A 17,681-nucleotide genomic window follows, 5' to 3' on the forward strand; every position below is an offset into this window, starting at 1 on the left:
TTATACAATATTTTATTTTTTTTCTGCCGATACTTTATACCAACACTTCATCTTCACATTAACTCTTCCCCACAATCGAAATTCCATCACACCACACCACTAACCCCCAATCTTACCAACTCTGACTATTCTCACACATCCAACTCAATGATTTCACTGACTTTCACTCATGCTCAATTTGGTGTAAGGTATAATTCTAGTAACAACTATCTTCATTAATAGAGAGACAAATATCACATAAAAAGTAATATATAATAAAAATATATTTACCATGAAATTACATTTTTGTCATTGAAACTCCCGAATAAAAACAAGTATTGTCTCTTCTCTTCATTACTGATTCTCATTCGGAATAATTCATATTCATATTCACATTCAATTGCTTAGTATATTCACTAACTCACCATTTCTCTCTCTCTCTCTACAATAGTACAATGGCCATAGCTTCTTTCTCCATCACCACACGTTCTTTCTCTATCCACCCTCAATACCATTACCACACCAACCACTTTTCTCTTCCTCTAACCACCTTCACCTTCATTCATTCCCCTTCTGTCCTCGTTTCTTCTCTCATTTCCACATCCACTCATTCCCTTCATTCTCCCCCAACCCACATTCTCGCCACCGGAAACGGCGACGGCAACTCTGGAGGACCACCAGGCGGTGGAGGACCCGGAGACGATGACGAATCCGATGACAGAGACCACAACAGAGAGGAGGCGCTGCTGGTCCTGGCGGAGGCAGGCAGCACGGTGGAGAACTTACCAGCGGATTTGGCGGCGGCGATTAAGGCGGGGCGAGTGCCGGGTTCAATCGTGAAGAGGTTCTTGGAGCTGGAGAAATCGCGTGTGATCCGGTGGTTGCTCAATTTCGGAGGGTTCAAGGAACGGTTACTGGCGGATGATTTGTTTCTGGCAAAAGTTGCCATGGAGTGCGGTGTTGGAATATTCACTAAGGTTACTTTTTTTTGGACAAGATAACATGCCGAACCAATCAAACTTCACAAAATAATATTAAAATAGTAATGTTTGCTTTTACAATTTTTCTTTTTAAATGAGTTAATTAGCTCATGACACCAAGTGAGATATGAACGAGGACCATTCATCCAATTTTTCTTAATTTTTGGTCTGTTAGGTACACATCTATTATCCTACAAATTGTACCATTACATGTACCATTGCTGTGTTTGGTCAGAAAAATAATTAATTATTAATTTTTTAACTCCAAAATATTTTTTTCCAACCAATCATAAGTTTTGACACAAACATTAACACGTAACAAGTGAAGTCCAATTATGGACATGTGATGACACAATTAACTATCTTCATTTATGCATGTTTAATGTATTTTAAGTAAAAACTCAAATATACCAATGATGTAATTTCCTATGCTAGTCATATATATTAAACTAAGTATATAAATATAATAATATTATCAACTAATGCTTGTGACAGAGTTGCAAGTATTTGTTGGTATTCTTGTGCATTTGATTATTTGAGTGCAGCATCTATCATACATTTTGTGTTTGTCTTTCAGACTGCTGCAGAATTGGAGAAGCGCAAAGAAAATTTTACTAAGGAGCTTGATTTTGTTTTAGCTGACGTGGTATGCTTGTCAACGTGCCATTTTTGTTATATATTGTTTTTGTTTCCCTTCCATTTCCTAGAAAATGTTTATCATATCATATTTCACTTTTGTTATAATCCTTGCTTGACATTTGTAATGTTAAACCATAGTTACATGATTTATTCATTCACCGTATGTATTGCATACTGGGTTCTTCATAAGGGAAGTAGACGAACTGAACTGCTACGAACCACACACCTGAACCGGTACCTTGTATCATGTAACTTTATTGTGTCTGAGAATCTGAGTTTATCCTGTTCCTTTACCCAATGCATTGCCTAATTCTATCCCTCCATCAGGTAATGGCCATTGTAGCAGATTTTATGCTTGTCTGGCTTCCTGCTCCCACAGTTTCTCTCCGACCACCACTTGCTGTTGGTGCTGGAACTATTGCTAAATTCTTCTACGGCTGCCCTGAAAATGCTTTTCAGGTTAGCACTTTTTATATCATTTTTTATATGCTTTTCTTTATTTTGTTATTTTTGGCCTTGGTAATCATTATCATTATGTTTGAATATTAGTATATAACATTCACTGGGTTTCATTTTTTCAACAGGTGGCTTTGGCCGGAACCTCTTACACACTTATACAGAGAATAGGTGCAATAGTGGTATGTATGTTTTGGATCTGTTTAAGAAATTCATGGTGTAACTTTATCATATATGAAGGTTTTGAAGTTTTACATCACTGTCTACTATGCAGCGCAATGGAGCAAAGCTGTTTGCTGTTGGTACTAGTGCATCATTGGTAATTTAACTACTTACATGCTTTACAAATGCCAATTTTAGCTTATTCTAGTTTTTAGTGAATTCTTTTAAAATGTTAGTGCACTATAATTAGTGAGTTACTACTGCTCCTTGCAAATATCAATCTGTTGTTTTTGTGTGCTAGATATTATTATGATCTTCAAAACAAAAGAATGGGTAATATTTGACAATAAATTTCATGACTACAAGCAGTATTGTAAGTGTTGTGTAAGTATGTTTTTCCTTATTACTCTTTCTTATCTTTTTAGGTGAAAAGATTTAATTCTTAAGACCATATTCATCGCTTTGATTATTAGACGAAGCTTTTGATGTTTATGCCCAATGCCTTATGACCTAAGTCGAGTATTGTTTAGAATATATGGAGAACAAGAATAATAAAAAGAAAATACTTTAGAACAGAATAACAGATACGGATAGAGAACATAATTTATATATTAAAATCTTAGTGTAGAAAGTCCTCTTTTTAGACTTGTAATATATTATTCATCAATGGGGTGACCGATGGCTATGTCTTTTCAGATTGGCACAGGTGTAACAAATGCATTGATCAATGCAAGGAAGGTTGTTGATAAATCTTTTGCTGAGGAGGCTGATGAGGATCTACCAATGTTAGCAACTAGTGCTGCCTATGGGGTTTACATGGCAGTATCTAGCAACTTAAGGTATGTCTTTGAAAAATAATTACTATACTAACATGGTTCTCTTCATCTCTTGGATTCAATTTATGAGGGAGCCTTTCTATTCATCTCACCATGGACAGATGAATGTAATAGAGTGTAAAGGCTATAATATGAATTTAAAGCTCTATTCTTCTTAGACTCCATTTTTTAAACAATATATTTTTTGTCCTTACAAATATATTGGATTTTGGTACAGTCCTTATAATTTTTTTAAATTTTTGGTCCTTATAAATTCCAAAATTTTGGTCTTGTTCTCTACCAGGTACCAAGTAATTGCTGGAGTTATTGAACAACGGCTTTTAGAACCATTTCTGCACCAACACAAGCTTATGCTAAGTGCAATTTGTTTTGCTGTTAGAACTGGCAACACCTTTTTGGGCTCGCTATTGTAAGATTCTTGGTTTAATTTGATAAATGTCTTCAATTAACTTACTCTTTGCTACTTCTTCCGCTCTTGTTGTTAATTTACTACATTTCTTTTCCTGTGAACAGGTGGGTGGATTATGCTCGATGGGTTGGAGTGCAGAGATCACGAGAATAGACATAGATGATGGATGATGTACCGAAAATGTAAAAAAAATTACACCATCCGTGCATATCTATTAAACTCTGTCGTGGGGATTAACTTGGTCAAATCTTGTGTATTCATTCACCATTGGAACTCCATATTTGTTGTGATTATATTTGTTCCCCCTATGTTGTACTTTTTATTCCTCCAGAGTTGTACATGGAGCATTAATAATGGAGGCTAGCAAGCATTGTGTCTCCTACGAGGTCCATCTATCATAGCTAGCAGAAAGCTGCAGCATGAAATGAAGTTGAGTCACATTTTTGTAAGATAACCCATGGCAGTGCCTCTTTGGTCGTGCTTGTATGTGTGTATTGTCTTCTGAAATCAAATTGAGTATTAGTAGCTCTCTAATATATGTTTGTTTCAAGTACTCAACTCTTTGTTTCTGTTCACTGCATGCACCACATTTCTCATTTGTTGTCATTTGTTTTTTAAACTTACCCTCGTCCTAGCCATCGATCTGGATATTAAATGCCAGAAAATAAATAAGAAGGTGAAATATTCTATTACATAAATAGTTAGATCGATTTTAGGTGAATGCTTTTTATAACCCATTTCATTACTACTTAAACTCCATTTTTTAACTACCAAAGTGTATGTCTGTAATGTATACTCCCATGGAAAAAAGCAGCAATAACAAGAGTTAGTAAAGAACAATTGGATTGTGAGAAGTATCTACCTAGATTTTAGTGTGCAGAACTTTTGAGCAAATGGGATCCAAGTATTATTTTTTACATTTTCCCACAGGTCAAGAATATTAATTATTTTTTACCCTATTTGTGAACCATCCTTTGTTCTTAAATTGGTTCACCAACATGTCCCACATCATTTACTTAATTTGTTCCATTCTTCCCCAACAAATACAAAACAACATTAAACAACATAGGAATAATTCTGAAGTGATAAAAACACCTTTAAGAATAAGATTGCTCTAAACACATGTATTGAATTGTGCCACAAAGTTGAACTGGGCCAATGTCACATGATTAGAGGCCCATATGAAACCAAGCCTACTCAGCCCAACGGCGCGTGTAGGACACGTTCCTTTGATCTTGATCATCACAAAGCACCAACAAACGTTGATGACTTAAGAAACTGATTGAACTGTTGTGCATAAAATACAAATTCTATTGGAAATTGATGAAAAGTGACATAACCCAATTGAATAACGATGGAAAAGAAGGAACCTTTGCTTCAATTCGCACCGTTTCAAAGCTCAGTAGATGAAGGATTCTGGCACAGATTGTCTTCTTTGAAGCTCAACAAGCTTGGCATTGATGATTCCCCAATACCCTTAATTGGTTCTTCTCTTTACTTCATCAACATCATCCAAGGATATGAGTTTGATAATTTGTTTTTGCTCTATATGTGGATTGTTTTCGTTTATGAACAGAATCTCCATCATTAACAAATTTTATAGCTGTTTAAAATTCTGTTTATTTATTTATTTAATTTTATGCATATTTCTATTTGAGTTTTCTTAACAAGGATCCATTTAGTTGCCAGGATAAGATAAAACATGATATGAGACATAAGTTCTTATTATGTCCAGTATTTGGTGCGCACTAAATAATGATGACATTGACGTCGTGGTATCGGTGATGGTAATGTGGTGATGTTATTGGTGTTCACATGTGAGGGTAGGAGAGAAAAACTGCACTATATTGTATCCTACTCGTTTCTAACTCGGCTGTCAATACAATACATGAACATGATAGGATAAACAAAGATGATAGCCTTATACTAGCTCACCAAACTTTGTATTGCAACATGATGGAACAGACTATCCTATCATGTTTCTCTTATCTTGTCCACCAAATGATGTGTTAGTGTGTTGGAGTAACTTCTTTTGTTTAGTATTTGCAATAGCTTATATTTCTTGTGATCATTATTATAATGCACCATCTAGCAGGTTTTGATGATCTGTTTTATAAAGTGCTTAACAATTTCTATGAAGTGTTTATCAGTTCTTTTCTTATTTGCCCATATCAAAGGATTTAATCATCTTTTCTTATGTACCCATAAATATGTTTTTTTTGTTTTAGTCTGTTTAAATTTTATTCATTTAGTCCCTAAAAATACAAAAAAAAATGTGCTTTTAATCTTTATCAAAGGGCTAAAGACACACCAGAATTTGGTATAGATTCTTGCACAGTATTAGACTCTATAATGTGCAGGTTTCACATTAGAGGAGCTTCGCCCTTTTGATAAATTAAGAGACTAAACTAAAAGGATGTCAAATATGGGACTAAAAACACATTTAAGTCATTTAACACACCTTTGTGTATACATGTGTCTGTGTAATGAATTTTATGGGCTTCATTTATTTAGAATGCTTTGACTTGATTGCAGGTTTCTATGCACCTTGCTCACATTCTCAAGTATCAAATCATTTAACTCTTTTAGCTGAGTCTTTGCCTTCTGAATTGAGTGAGGCATCATTAACACTAGAAACAAGCCATGGTAACCGGAACAGGTGCTCTATTCCAGGGATACTTTACAACACTAATACCGTGGAAAGCTTCCATGCACTTGATAAGCAGAAGCTATTGAAGGAAGAAGCTGGAAAGGTAAACTATTCAGCTCATATAGACATCACAAGGCGAGATAATTGAACGTGAAAATGTTGAGTGTTGACTAACTTTATTAATCTCACATAAGTGCACCTTTTGTTGTTAGATATGGGATGACATTCTGACTGGAAAAGCTGTGGAGGACTGTTCAGTACTTTTAAGATTCCTTGTTATTTCCTTTGCTGACCTGAAAAGGTGGAGTTTCCACTACTGGTTTTGTTTCCCTGCTCTGATGCTTGATCCCCCCACAACTGTGGTTAATCTAAGGCCAGCTTCTCAATGGTTGAACACGGCCGAGGTGCTCCGAGTTTCATTATTATAAAAACGTTTTGTTTGATAATATGACTATTATTTGCATTGACAGCAACATTATATTATTCTGAAATTGCAGGCTGAATCTCTCTCTGCAGCCTGTAACAAGTGGCGTAGCTCAAAATCAACAACAGGTATAAATCTCTTAATTTCCTTAGGCATCTTGATGTAATTTCGTATTTCAACTATGATGGTTCCTTATAACTTGGCATGCATGCTTTACCTAATGATAAATAGTATTTTTCAGATGTGCCATTCTTTGTAGTCATGATAGATCCAAACTCATGTGCCACTGTTAAGCTTCTAAAGGACTGGGAAGCTTATCAGAATGATGCTCACAAGGTCTCTTACTCCAGTTCTGGTCATGATAAATGAATTCGGACTTTGTGAAATTGCCTTTTCATTGTGATACAACTCAGTGGATGTGAAACTATAGACATTTTTCTATGAAACTCACTATATTCTGTTGGCAGATTCTCTTTGGATTTTATGATCCGTGTCATCTTCCAAATAATCCTGGGTGGCCTCTACGCAACTTCTTGGCACTAATTACTGCAAGGTGGAATCTAAAGTCTGTTCAATTTTTTTGCTACAGAGAGAAACGTGGTTTTGCAGATATGGATCTGTCCCTCATTGGTGAAGCATTGATAACTGTTCCTCAAGGTAGAGGTGCATTAACTTTGTAACAAATTATATTGGTGATATATCTTCTGTTCTCAAATCTGTTTTACTGTGTTGTGTTTCTATATTTTAACTTCAAAGCAGTACCTGTATAGGGTGGAAAGATGTTGTGCCTAATGCAGTTGGGTGGGAACTTAAGAAGGGGAGAAAAGTACCAAGATGTGTTGGCCTTGCTCAATCCATGGATCCAACCAGGTTTGTTGCCTGATTTACTTTCCCTAGGTCTTTTTTAATGTTAACAAGAGAATAAACTCCATGTACAATGATGAGAATGTTGCGTTGGAAGAATGGACTCACTGGACAAGATATGATTGGAAATGAATGCATTAGAGATAAAGTTGGGTAGCTCCTAGTGTAGAAATATGATCAAATCTCGCCTTAGGTGGTTTGGGCATGTGATGATGAGACCAATAGAAGCCCTAGTCCAATTCATAGAGGCAGGTGGAGGCAAAAACAAATAGGTGAAACTATTAATAAGGATTTGGGAATCAATGCTTTGTCAATAGACATGATTCATGATTGAACATTATGGTGTCGCTTGGTCCATGTAGTCAACCTCGCCTAGTGGTATTACGGCTTGGTTTTTGTTGTTGCTGCTACTAACTTTCTCATCATTTTCTTTTGCATTACCATTTTTGTGTATTTTTACAGGTTGGCCATATCTGCTGCTGATTTGAATTTAAAGCTTATGAGGTGGCGTGCTTTGCCTTCTCTAGACTTAAGTGCTTTATCTTCTGTTAGGTGTCTTCTCCTTGGAGCAGGCACACTTGGATGCCAGGTTGCGCGTATGCTTTTGGTGAGTAGTGAGAAAGACCTATTTTTATTATTTCAATTCTTCTCTTGGTTATAAGGCTTATGCTATTGCAGGCATGGGGTATCCGAAAAATTACTCTAGTTGACAATGGCAGGGTGGCTATGTCTAACCCATTGAGACAATCCCTTTATACTTTCGATGACTGTCTTAATGGTGGTGCTTATAAAGCTACAGCAGCAGTTGAAAGTCTCAAGAGAATTTTTCCAGCAGTGGTAAATCATGACTCCATAGGACTTTGCTTCTTGCTAAATGCAATAATCACTTCTCTCTCTTAACTGCAACTTTTGTGTTATTTTTTTAGGAAGCAGAAGGCGTTGTGATGGCAATACCAATGCCTGGACATCCAGTAAATAGCCAGGAACATGATAGTGTACTCGAAGATTGTAAACGCTTGCATGGTTTGATTGATGCTCATGATGCAGTTTTCTTACTGACAGATACAAGAGAAAGTCGATGGCTTCCAACACTTCTATGTGCCAACACTAACAAGGTTGGTCAGTGCATTTGTCACTATATCTTTATATCCTTGTATAATATTTGAATCACATTTTTAACTTAAGCATATCTATCTCATCCATAAGTTCAAGTAGCTATCCTCAATTGATATATTTGTTTTTACTTTTTATTGTTGATGTGCAGATTACCATTACTTCAGCTCTTGGATTTGATAGTTTCTTGGTTATGCGCCATGGAGCTGGGCCTTTCAGCCATGCTTCTGACTTCAATACTGAAACTGCTAATTCTTCAGCTGCTGATGTGCCCAAATTTTGTGAAAATGAAAAGCATAGACTGGGCTGTTATTTCTGCAGTGATGTCGTCGCACCAACTGATGTAATTTCCTTGCAGCTGTATGAGTGATGTTTGAACTTACAAAATACTATATAGAACTAATTTGTACTGGCTTTTTGCAGTCAACATCTAACCGCACTTTGGACCAGCAATGCACCGTGACTCGGCCAGGGCTAGCTCCTATCGCTTCAGCCCTTGCAGTTGAACTTTTAATAGGAATTTTGCATCACCCTCAAGGGTAATTCAGAAAAATCTTATTATATGCACAAGGATTTTGAGGAGCTATAGTAGAGAGCTAAAGACGTCCACTTGCTTTGCTTTATTTTTCCAGCATTGAATTCACATAATGGCAATGCTTTTTCAGGATATTTGCAGAAGGTGATATTAACTCGAGTATCGGTGGAGCTACTGAGCAACCTCTTGGAATATTACCTCATCAGATCCGTGGTTCCATTTCTCAGTTTTCTCAAATGACCCTTTTAGGTCACTCCTCCTCCAACTGTACAGCCTGTTGCCATACTGTAAGTTTGTTAGTTTTTGATTGTGTCATCTGTTTCCATTGGCCCATTGCCGAGGACAATGCTCTTGGTTGTTATGAGTATAACATCTGAGGCATACGGTTGATAATATTGTTTCGTAAAATGCAACCATACAGGTTGTATCAGAATATCGAAGCAGGGGAATGCAGTTCATACTTGAAGCAATCAATCACCCTACCTACCTAGAAGATCTCACTGGACTAACAGAGTTGATGAAATCAGCTTCCTCATTCTCATTGGATTGGGATAAGGACATAGATGATGATGAAGGTTGTGTTGAAATTTAATAATTTGCCACTACTTGACCCAGAATTAAAAAAAGGAAGCAAATAGTAAAAGTGTTCATGATTAATGAGCATAGTCTCATAAATAGATCAGTGACCACCTTCTAGGAAGGTTTCACATTATCTATCTACTGAAACCCCTGAGCATACTCACTGATACAATCCAATTAGATCATATGCTGATATGTAAAGACCAAACAAACTGTTCTGATTGATGTTTTGGTGCATACCAATTATATCCTTAGACATTTTCTTCAGCATCTGTTAATACTTTTGTGCAGCATTCTCTAATCATCATTCTTCAGTTCCATATCATATCTCCTCTGATTTAAATATTTGTTCAAAAGTATCATTCTGTATTGGACTATTCTTCTCATTAAAAGTTTTGCTTGTATACAATAATAAGTCCAAGATCTTGTTTGAGGTGAACCAAGTTTCTTGCCACTTGGATAGACAAACTTGGTTGAAAAGTAGATTGAAAGTGTATGTAAGAAAGAAAAATAGAAAGATTTCATGTGACTTTGGGTTAAAAAGAAATTATCAAAATAACAACTTATAAAGATGAGTGACCATCTTAAAAGTTGGTATTGAATTTGTAAACCACACGCATTCTGTATTCTTAAGCAATCGTATTTATCCTATATCCTATAAATAAAATTAACAACATCACAAGTTGAACTTAACATGTGGGATACTTGTCTTTTATAGATGAAAAGCTTATAATATTATTTAATGTGATAATTACAGATTATGTGACTTACAAAGTGCCTCATGGTAGAGAAATCATTATATACTCCTCCACCATAATAAGTACATTCTCTAAGAATAATTCAAAAATGGTGTTGCGTACTACCCAAGCATGCAGAAAGAGAGGCATTTCATGTGACCAACAAAATCACCATTAAACGTGTTGGTCATATGAAATGGAAAGTGTGCGCGTTTAACACATAAGCTAGTGACAAAATTTTAGTGAAGGAAAATAACAAGCGCGTTTATTAAATAAAATTGTCCTCCATAATTACCCATAGATTGTTTCTTAACAAAAACTTTGTTGATGATTTTTACCTATAATTAATAAAAGACATTTACAATTTTTACTTGACACTACTTACTAATTCATAAAGATTATTGAATTTTATATAACTCATCAACTATCCAAATCCAACCACCATTAACCTCAAAATTATAAGTCAAATCATGTTATTTGACCGCCGCAAAATGACGACCATAATTGTTGTCCCACTCCATGTACTATTAACTTTGATTGGTTGAAAAAAATTATTTAAGTTCAAATTGTAATTATTAAATATTTTTCTGGTCAATCACGCTTTTTGGCACATAAAATGGCGCAAAGTTGTGGGACAGCAGATGCGCACTTTGGAAAATGGCATGACTTTTCAATGGGAAAATTTGTGGGTTGGTCCCATCCACAAGACATTGAATTCCCACTAATCCTTGCTGATTTTAAGAGCAAGCCTTAAAATCACAACCTACACTCAATCATTCAAGTTACCTACAAAAACCAAACTTGTCAACTTTACTTTTTGAGTTTTAGTTCCCAACCACACACCCAAAGAAAAATATAGAACCTTTCTTTGTTTTTCAATTGTCAATGGTATTATTGGCACACAAGTTCTCAAAACTATACTCCAAGCTGGATAATCACATTCACAACCACCATGATCAATCCATGGAGTTATCATCTTTCTTTCAAGTTTTTCATTTACAAGTTTCAATATTGATTGGCCAATTGGCATTAGATTTGGAATCAGGATTTGAAGTCTTATCCTTTTCTTGGATTCAAAAATGTTTTGAGGTATTACCCTTCATGGACAAGGCTTTTGCAAAGCTTGTGTTGGATATAGATTATCCAATGAGTGCATGGAAGGTTGATTCTATTGAAAGGTATCTCAACTACACCTTGTGTTTGTTGGAGTTATTCAATTCAATTTCATATTCTCTTTCTCATATTGGACAAACTAGGCTCTCTCTTTCTCATGGTTTGTTACTTTTGGAGAATAAGAATTCATCTTCTGTAGCTTCAGCTACAAGGCATCTCAAGCCAATTCAACTAGGTTGTTTCAGTTTCAGTTTCAGCACCAATTTTGGTAAAGACTTGAACATTCAAGGTGATAATAATAATAGTAAAGCAAGGTTTTTTTCTAGCAAAGAAATTGTTATTAATGAAGCTTTGAAGGAAATGAAGCATATTGGTTTTTGTGTATGTGGGATTATGTTGTCTGGTTTGTGCAATAATGGTAAGCCATACTTGGAGCTTAGAAAAATGGTAGGTGGGTTTGATGGATCTTTAGTTCTAATGCTTGATACCAAAATCAATGAACAGTTATTGAAGAAAGTGCCTATCTTGAAGGAGGTAAAGGAAATAAATGATGTTGTTGCTGATCTTGTTGTTGCTTCAGATGAAGTGAAAAATGATGTGGCTAAGGAATTGAAGACAAAGCTACAAGTGTTTGAGAAACTATGTGATGTTGTAAAAATGAAGGTTGATGATATGTTTGCTAAGGTAATGAGCCAAAGAACTGAATTAATTGATTGCATAAGAATGATAAAGCAACCCCTTAAATCTGTTGCTTAACTTGTGTAAAGATGAATAGGTTGTAGGTTTTTTGTGATGTTTTTTAAATGTATGATTCTTATTAAGTTATGTATATTCTAAAAACAATCTTGATTTCTCCATTTTGTATTTATGATATAAGTTGTAACCATGAAATATTCAAACCCTGTTTATGCTTTTATAACCCTGTTTCTTAATGTGATTATTACCTCTATAGTTTCAGATAAAGAAACTAAGTTAAAAATGATCTTTAACCAAACCACCAGTTTTTTCCAACCATTCACTGCAAAGCTATTCCAAAGATCAAGTTAAAATGAAAATATAAAGCAAGATGCATGTTCACTAGTTAATAAAATAAGCCTAAGCATCTTTTACATGATAACTAAATACAAGATTCATTACATCAAAATATGGTAAAACAGGTAATTTCTCCAGCTAGTAGAAATACCCTAAAAGATAAGAACCAAATTCTATACTTATGATTTAAGGGGTCACCAAGGATCCTACTTTTCCTCTATGAATCTAAGCTGACACTGAGCACAACTACAACTGCACTAAATTAGTCTCAACTAAAAACTCAGAAATGGATCAGACTAAAGCCATTTGAGTCTCTGAATCATTAGAAATGGTTTCTTTCTCAGGTGTTTTCCTCTTTTGATGGACATCATTTGGCAACCTGCAAAACAAGGAGCATAATGAGACTACAAAAGTTTGTAGGATGAACATAAAAAATGAGCCCCAAATCTTTCATGTATAGCTAACTAATCAACCACATGAACAAATGGTGGAAAAGTTTTAAGATAGGTAAAACTTGTGCAAGAAAACTTCAGTAATTTCAAGTAAAGATATGACTAATGCAATACAGAAGTATTTGAACAGTGAAGATTATGTCCAGTTTGAGGCCATCCTTAACTGAAATGATAACGAAAGTATGTATCTTCGGTTACAATTAAAAATAGAATGAATCTGCATGCAGCAATATGATAGAGCAGTAGGATTCTTATGCAGTTAAGTTGTAAGTTTGGCAATAGAAAAAATTAAGTACCCTAAATGCAATGTGATGTCCGAATCTCCTTTCTCATTTGCGCAGTTACTAGCTAGGTTGGGACGTTTAACACCATTATCTACCAAGGCATTCTTTCTTTCCATCCGGTGATACGGAAGAAAAGATGGAACTACACGTTCTGTCAATGGAAACAGGCAACGAATCTCCTCAACCTGAAATACAAGATAGGAAAAAACACAAAGTTATGAGTGATACGATAAAGATGTTGGAAAATCAGCAACATATTAAGAAGCACAACACTTGCCTGTCTTCGCAAAGTTTCATTCTCCAACATAGCTCTCTGTTCCTGGACAGAATAAATCGAACAATTATTATGACAAGGATATTTTCCTTTTCCCTTTGCTTCAGAGAAGAAATATGCCAAAGCTATTCTCAACTATCAAAACTGACAGACTACAATTTTATATATAAATTTCTAGTCACTACTATCAACTTCTTTGGCATTTTAATATGAGGTTAGTGTTGTCCAATTGCAAAGTGCATGAAGGTGGAAGGTTTAACATGCTGATCTAGTATAGTTCATAAATATCAAAGATAAATGTTTCTTCTTGACTTGCTGATCAACAGAATTCAGAAAATATTTCCTACTAATGCAAAATTATGGATTATGAACCACTCTTAGATCATCACTTAATAAATATAGATAATCTTATTATTGTTGCAACACATCATCACTCAATGTAGAAACTCCAAAGTTTCTATGTGAATCTGTAGCCATAATAGCATTAACCACAAGGGGAGAGATGTCGAAGGAAGGGCTAGTGACTTCAGTGAAGTCATGACAAGGTAGTCGTGCTGAAAGTTGTGTCTGGATCACTTCCTTTTCAAGGAAGGATACTGCTTATTGGGTAATTTGATTTGACAATGCTTCACACCAAAAAAAGTGAGTCGTTCGTTTTGAGAAAAAATTGGAGATGGAAGTCTTCTTTCATTTCTAGATGGTGAAATAAAATTAAGTTCATGACCTTAGTATCCTGAGCTGGAACATATTGATAGGAGCCCATTTTTTATGTCACCGAGTCACCTTGTGTGGGGATACAAGGACATAAAAAGGAAAGAGTTTGATGAGGTTTCTCTTGCTTTTGGCGTAGTGGTCCTCAGCCAGCACTTGCATTTGTATGAGTGATATAAACCCAATGACTCAAACATTCACTAATATGGACTCACAAATTAAGAACCTACATTTTATTTTTGCATATGGAAAGATCAATAAAAAACAAATAACGGATTTTCTTTCAGTACAAGGAACTTGATTTATTATCAACGAACATCTACTACCAAGTCTGTCATGGTAAAATGATTTACGTGTGACATGAGACCTTTAAATAAGCTAAAATCGACACAAAATGTCAACAATACCTGTATTCTAGACTGCTCTATTTGCTGCATTAGTAATTCCTCCTGAAAGAAGAAATGTTAGAGCTTAGAGGAGTTGTGTGTTGTTATGAGCAGCAACCAATTAAATCACATTATACTAATTCGGAAAAGCAAAAATGAACCTCTAGAACAGATGAACAAAGAAGTAGGGAATGAGGATAAGAATGAAATAAAATGTTAAGTACCTTCCTCTCTCTCACAGCCAATAAACCTTCATTAAGTTGATGCTCTAGATGTTTCAGTTCCTCTATGCCCAATCCGGTCAGGTCCTTACCCAACAGCCGTCTAAAATCACCGGTGGAAACATTAATGCTTCATGCAAGGATATAGGAAAATGCTTAACTGTAAGAATGAATCTAGTATGAAACCAAGTACGGCATTTTTTCTGTATAAATTGTTCATTCGAATAATGGATGCAGAATGAAATCAACGCTTATGCAATGTGTTGTAATTTGTAAGAGATACACTTGTACTAAAATAGCACTTCCCCTAAAAATGAGTAATGCAAAAAAGGTGACATAATCAGCATGACTATAACAGATTGAAAGAGAACACATACAATTGCTCTGTTTCTAGCTTTTCGATTTCATCTTTAAGAATCTCCACCATCTTAGACTCCTCCTTCTGAAGTGAAAACTTGTTATTAGACATGACAATCTAACAATGAGTCTAAGAACAAAAACACTATAACAACGGTTATATAGGCAAGCAATTTGCAATTACTATAATCAATAAACATTTTCATATACTATAATAAAGTGAAATCTCAAGTTATCTGACTAAAGGAGAATAAGAGAGTACCTCTTTTCTATATTCCACTACTGTCGCATCCGAAGAAATATTGCATTCATTGTATCTCGAAAGAGTTCGCTTCATACTGCAAAAAGAAATTGCAAGCACGAAAAATAGGTTCAAATAGTAGGAAATGAAGCATAACTTCACTTGCCATGTTTCAAATTCACTCAACTGCTCTGAATCTCAAAGTAAGAAAGGAACTTTATTTTTTTAGTATTTCCATCTTAGTTATTGAATAATGCCATCAACGCCAATCTTAGATTTCATAATTATAGAAAATAATTTGCAAATTCACACCAAAGGCACTCTTTTAAGTGAATAGAAACTCCAATTTCACATTGCTGAGAAAAAAACACCATAGGCAACATACACAACTTGTAAATAAATTAAATTGGAACAAATAATTAAAAGATATCACTTTCATACAAATTAAATTGAATAAAAAGAGATGTAAAATTGAGACTTATAGGAAATATCAAATATCAGATAAAATTTGTTCTTTTTTCTTTCAAGTCAAAAAAAGGAGAAGCAGAATTACATGCACAATGAACATACTTCAGAAAAATAAAAAACTAAATAAATTAAATTAAATTGTGGGCACTTTCTGGAAAAGTAAGAAACATACACAGAACTTGAAAACTCAAAGAGTTTGCCAGTATTTGAGAAAATGATAACAGCAATCTCAGCATCACAGAGAATAGCAAGTTCATGCGCCTTCTTCAACAACCCACTTCTTCTCTTTGAGAATGTAACTTGTCTGCTATTAGCATTCTCAATCTTTTTTATCTCAATTTTTCCTCTACCCATTTTTCTTTTTGTTCTGAAAACAATGAAAACCAAAAACCCAGTTGAGAAAAAGGTGTAAAGATTGTTCCTTTGTTGTTGTAAACTATATTGTAGAGGGTTTTGGGAAAAGGGGTTGTACTGAATATAGAGAAGAAGATAAAGGGAGAGAGAGAGAGAGAGAGAGAGAGAGAGAGAGAGAGAGAGAGATTACCTGAGTGCCAGGAATTGAAGAGTGTTGTGGTTGAATCCTCTTTTTGAATGTCTGGAAACGGCAACTTTGCATGGCTCTGTTTGTGTAGTTTAGAGTTCTGCATGACTCTCTCTTATTTCCCACTTTCCCACTCTTTTTTGGTCCCATTCCTCTCTCTCTTCTGGTCCCACCACTTTTCTTTCATTTATATTATTTTTGTTTAAAGAGATAATGATGAAATTAAATATAAAAATTATATAATAATAAACTTTGTGAAAGTGTAAATATTTGAATCTTAAATCTAAATAATTATTTTGGATTAAATAAAACTCCAAAAATCTCCTTTCTCTCCTGATATGATTATTGGGATTAAGTTTTTTCTTACTATTTTCTAGCGCAGTTAAAAATAATATGGAGTAAAATGAAAACAAGAAAGTGACATATTTATCTATTTATCTATTTATCTACATTTGTGGTTATACAAAATAAAGTGAAACTCACTGAATATATGGTTTCTCCCAACAAAATTCCCAATACATTTATTCCCTTTTTCTGGAATAATGAAGTTGGAATGTTGGACAATGGTTTGTTCCCAATCTACATTTTTTTTAAATAAAAAACTATAGAATAGGTATTCTTTTCTTTTTTTAGTTAGTGCAATACCTTTTTTTCTGTTTCAGATTTTATGGTTTTACCACATATGATAGTCTATTACACCTACTTTTAGTATTAGCTACAACATTCTTTGCTGTTTTGGGACTATAACATATACAATATTACATTTCTTTAATGATGTCTTTTTCTTTGTCCCAAACCAAATATATATTAACATGTGAAAAAAAGAAAAATTTAAATAATAAAAAGTAACATTTTAATTGATTTGGGACAAAAAATGAGATATTATTTAAGACAGATTATCTCTATCCTATAAGATAAGTCTCCTTACCCTATTCTTCACTTTCAATTCCCATATTAGGATCTTAGTTTCAAAATGATTGGGTCTCTTGGGTCTGCACTGTCCACACCCTTTTTCTTCTCTTCTTACTTATTTTGGTACATTATAAGAGCCTGGATTCTTTTTCTAAGGATTGGAATAAATAAAAAAAGAAGGAAAGAGGTACAAAATGGGAAATATAAATATTTAGAGGCAATGCCATATATAGAGAGGGTCATTGAATTGGAACTACTTTCTTCTTCATACTTCTCCCTTGTCAAATCTCTTAATAATTAAGAAATTTAAAACTTGTCTTATATTT

General features: G+C 34.5%; 4 protein-coding genes across 4 annotated transcripts; 3 read left to right on the forward strand and 1 right to left on the reverse strand.

The window, feature by feature from the left end:
* LOC109325203 (protein RETICULATA-RELATED 4, chloroplastic-like) lies at positions 403-3,981 on the forward strand. The gene is made up of 8 exons (XM_019557402.1): positions 403-956; positions 1,537-1,605; positions 1,926-2,057; positions 2,183-2,236; positions 2,329-2,373; positions 2,913-3,055; positions 3,336-3,461; positions 3,566-3,981. Exons 1-8 carry the CDS (start codon positions 435-437, stop codon positions 3,612-3,614), a joined length of 1,140 nt encoding a protein of 379 aa, XP_019412947.1. The 5' UTR covers positions 403-434; the 3' UTR covers positions 3,615-3,981.
* On the forward strand, positions 4,605-9,937 carry LOC109325202 (ubiquitin-like modifier-activating enzyme atg7). The gene is made up of 14 exons (XM_019557401.1): positions 4,605-4,945; positions 5,997-6,214; positions 6,324-6,515; positions 6,609-6,663; positions 6,777-6,871; positions 7,003-7,192; positions 7,306-7,405; positions 7,862-8,006; positions 8,078-8,236; positions 8,326-8,514; positions 8,664-8,855; positions 8,936-9,051; positions 9,178-9,334; positions 9,469-9,937. Exons 1-14 carry the CDS (start codon positions 4,816-4,818, stop codon positions 9,637-9,639), a joined length of 2,109 nt encoding a protein of 702 aa, XP_019412946.1. The 5' UTR covers positions 4,605-4,815; the 3' UTR covers positions 9,640-9,937.
* LOC109325204 (UPF0496 protein 4-like) lies at positions 11,181-12,255 on the forward strand. The gene has a single exon (XM_019557403.1). It carries the CDS (start codon positions 11,249-11,251, stop codon positions 12,230-12,232), a length of 984 nt encoding a protein of 327 aa, XP_019412948.1. The 5' UTR covers positions 11,181-11,248; the 3' UTR covers positions 12,233-12,255.
* On the reverse strand, positions 12,526-16,436 carry LOC109325205 (agamous-like MADS-box protein AGL15). The gene is made up of 8 exons (XM_019557404.1): positions 16,075-16,436; positions 15,456-15,531; positions 15,214-15,278; positions 14,840-14,939; positions 14,637-14,678; positions 13,522-13,563; positions 13,257-13,429; positions 12,526-12,887 (listed from the first exon to the last, which is right to left on the reverse strand). The coding sequence occupies exons 1-8, from the start codon at positions 16,254-16,256 to the stop codon at positions 12,800-12,802; spliced, it is 768 nt and encodes a 255-aa protein (XP_019412949.1). The 5' UTR covers positions 16,257-16,436; the 3' UTR covers positions 12,526-12,799.

This window comes from Lupinus angustifolius, chromosome LG13 (assembly GCF_001865875.1).
Source record: "Lupinus angustifolius cultivar Tanjil chromosome LG13, LupAngTanjil_v1.0, whole genome shotgun sequence".
In the NCBI taxonomy this organism is placed as follows: Eukaryota; Viridiplantae; Streptophyta; class Magnoliopsida; order Fabales; family Fabaceae; genus Lupinus; species Lupinus angustifolius.

Bases quoted from the DNA above. Each gene is read 5' to 3' on its own strand.
- LOC109325203 (XM_019557402.1), top strand. From the start codon at position 435: ATGGCCATAGCTTCTTTCTCCATCACCACACGTTCTTTCTCTATCCAC. The intron at 2,058-2,182 runs GTTAGCACTTTT...TTTTTTCAACAG, and splicing joins GCCCTGAAAATGCTTTTCAG to GTGGCTTTGGCCGGAACCTC. The intron at 2,374-2,912 runs GTAATTTAACTA...ATGTCTTTTCAG, and splicing joins TTGGTACTAGTGCATCATTG to ATTGGCACAGGTGTAACAAA.
- LOC109325202 (XM_019557401.1), top strand. From the start codon at position 4,816: ATGGAAAAGAAGGAACCTTTGCTTCAATTCGCACCGTTTCAAAGCTCA. The intron at 6,215-6,323 runs GTAAACTATTCA...TTTTGTTGTTAG, and splicing joins TGAAGGAAGAAGCTGGAAAG to ATATGGGATGACATTCTGAC. The intron at 8,237-8,325 runs GTAAATCATGAC...TTATTTTTTTAG, and splicing joins AGAGAATTTTTCCAGCAGTG to GAAGCAGAAGGCGTTGTGAT.
- LOC109325204 (XM_019557403.1), top strand. From the start codon at position 11,249: ATGGTATTATTGGCACACAAGTTCTCAAAACTATACTCCAAGCTGGAT.
- LOC109325205 (XM_019557404.1), bottom strand. From the start codon at position 16,256: ATGGGTAGAGGAAAAATTGAGATAAAAAAGATTGAGAATGCTAATAGC. The intron at 15,532-16,074 runs GTATGTTTCTTA...TTCTTTTTGCAG, and splicing joins TTTGAGTTTTCAAGTTCTGT to TATGAAGCGAACTCTTTCGA. The intron at 14,679-14,839 runs GTACTTAACATT...TTCTTCTTTCAG, and splicing joins TGGCTGTGAGAGAGAGGAAG to GAGGAATTACTAATGCAGCA.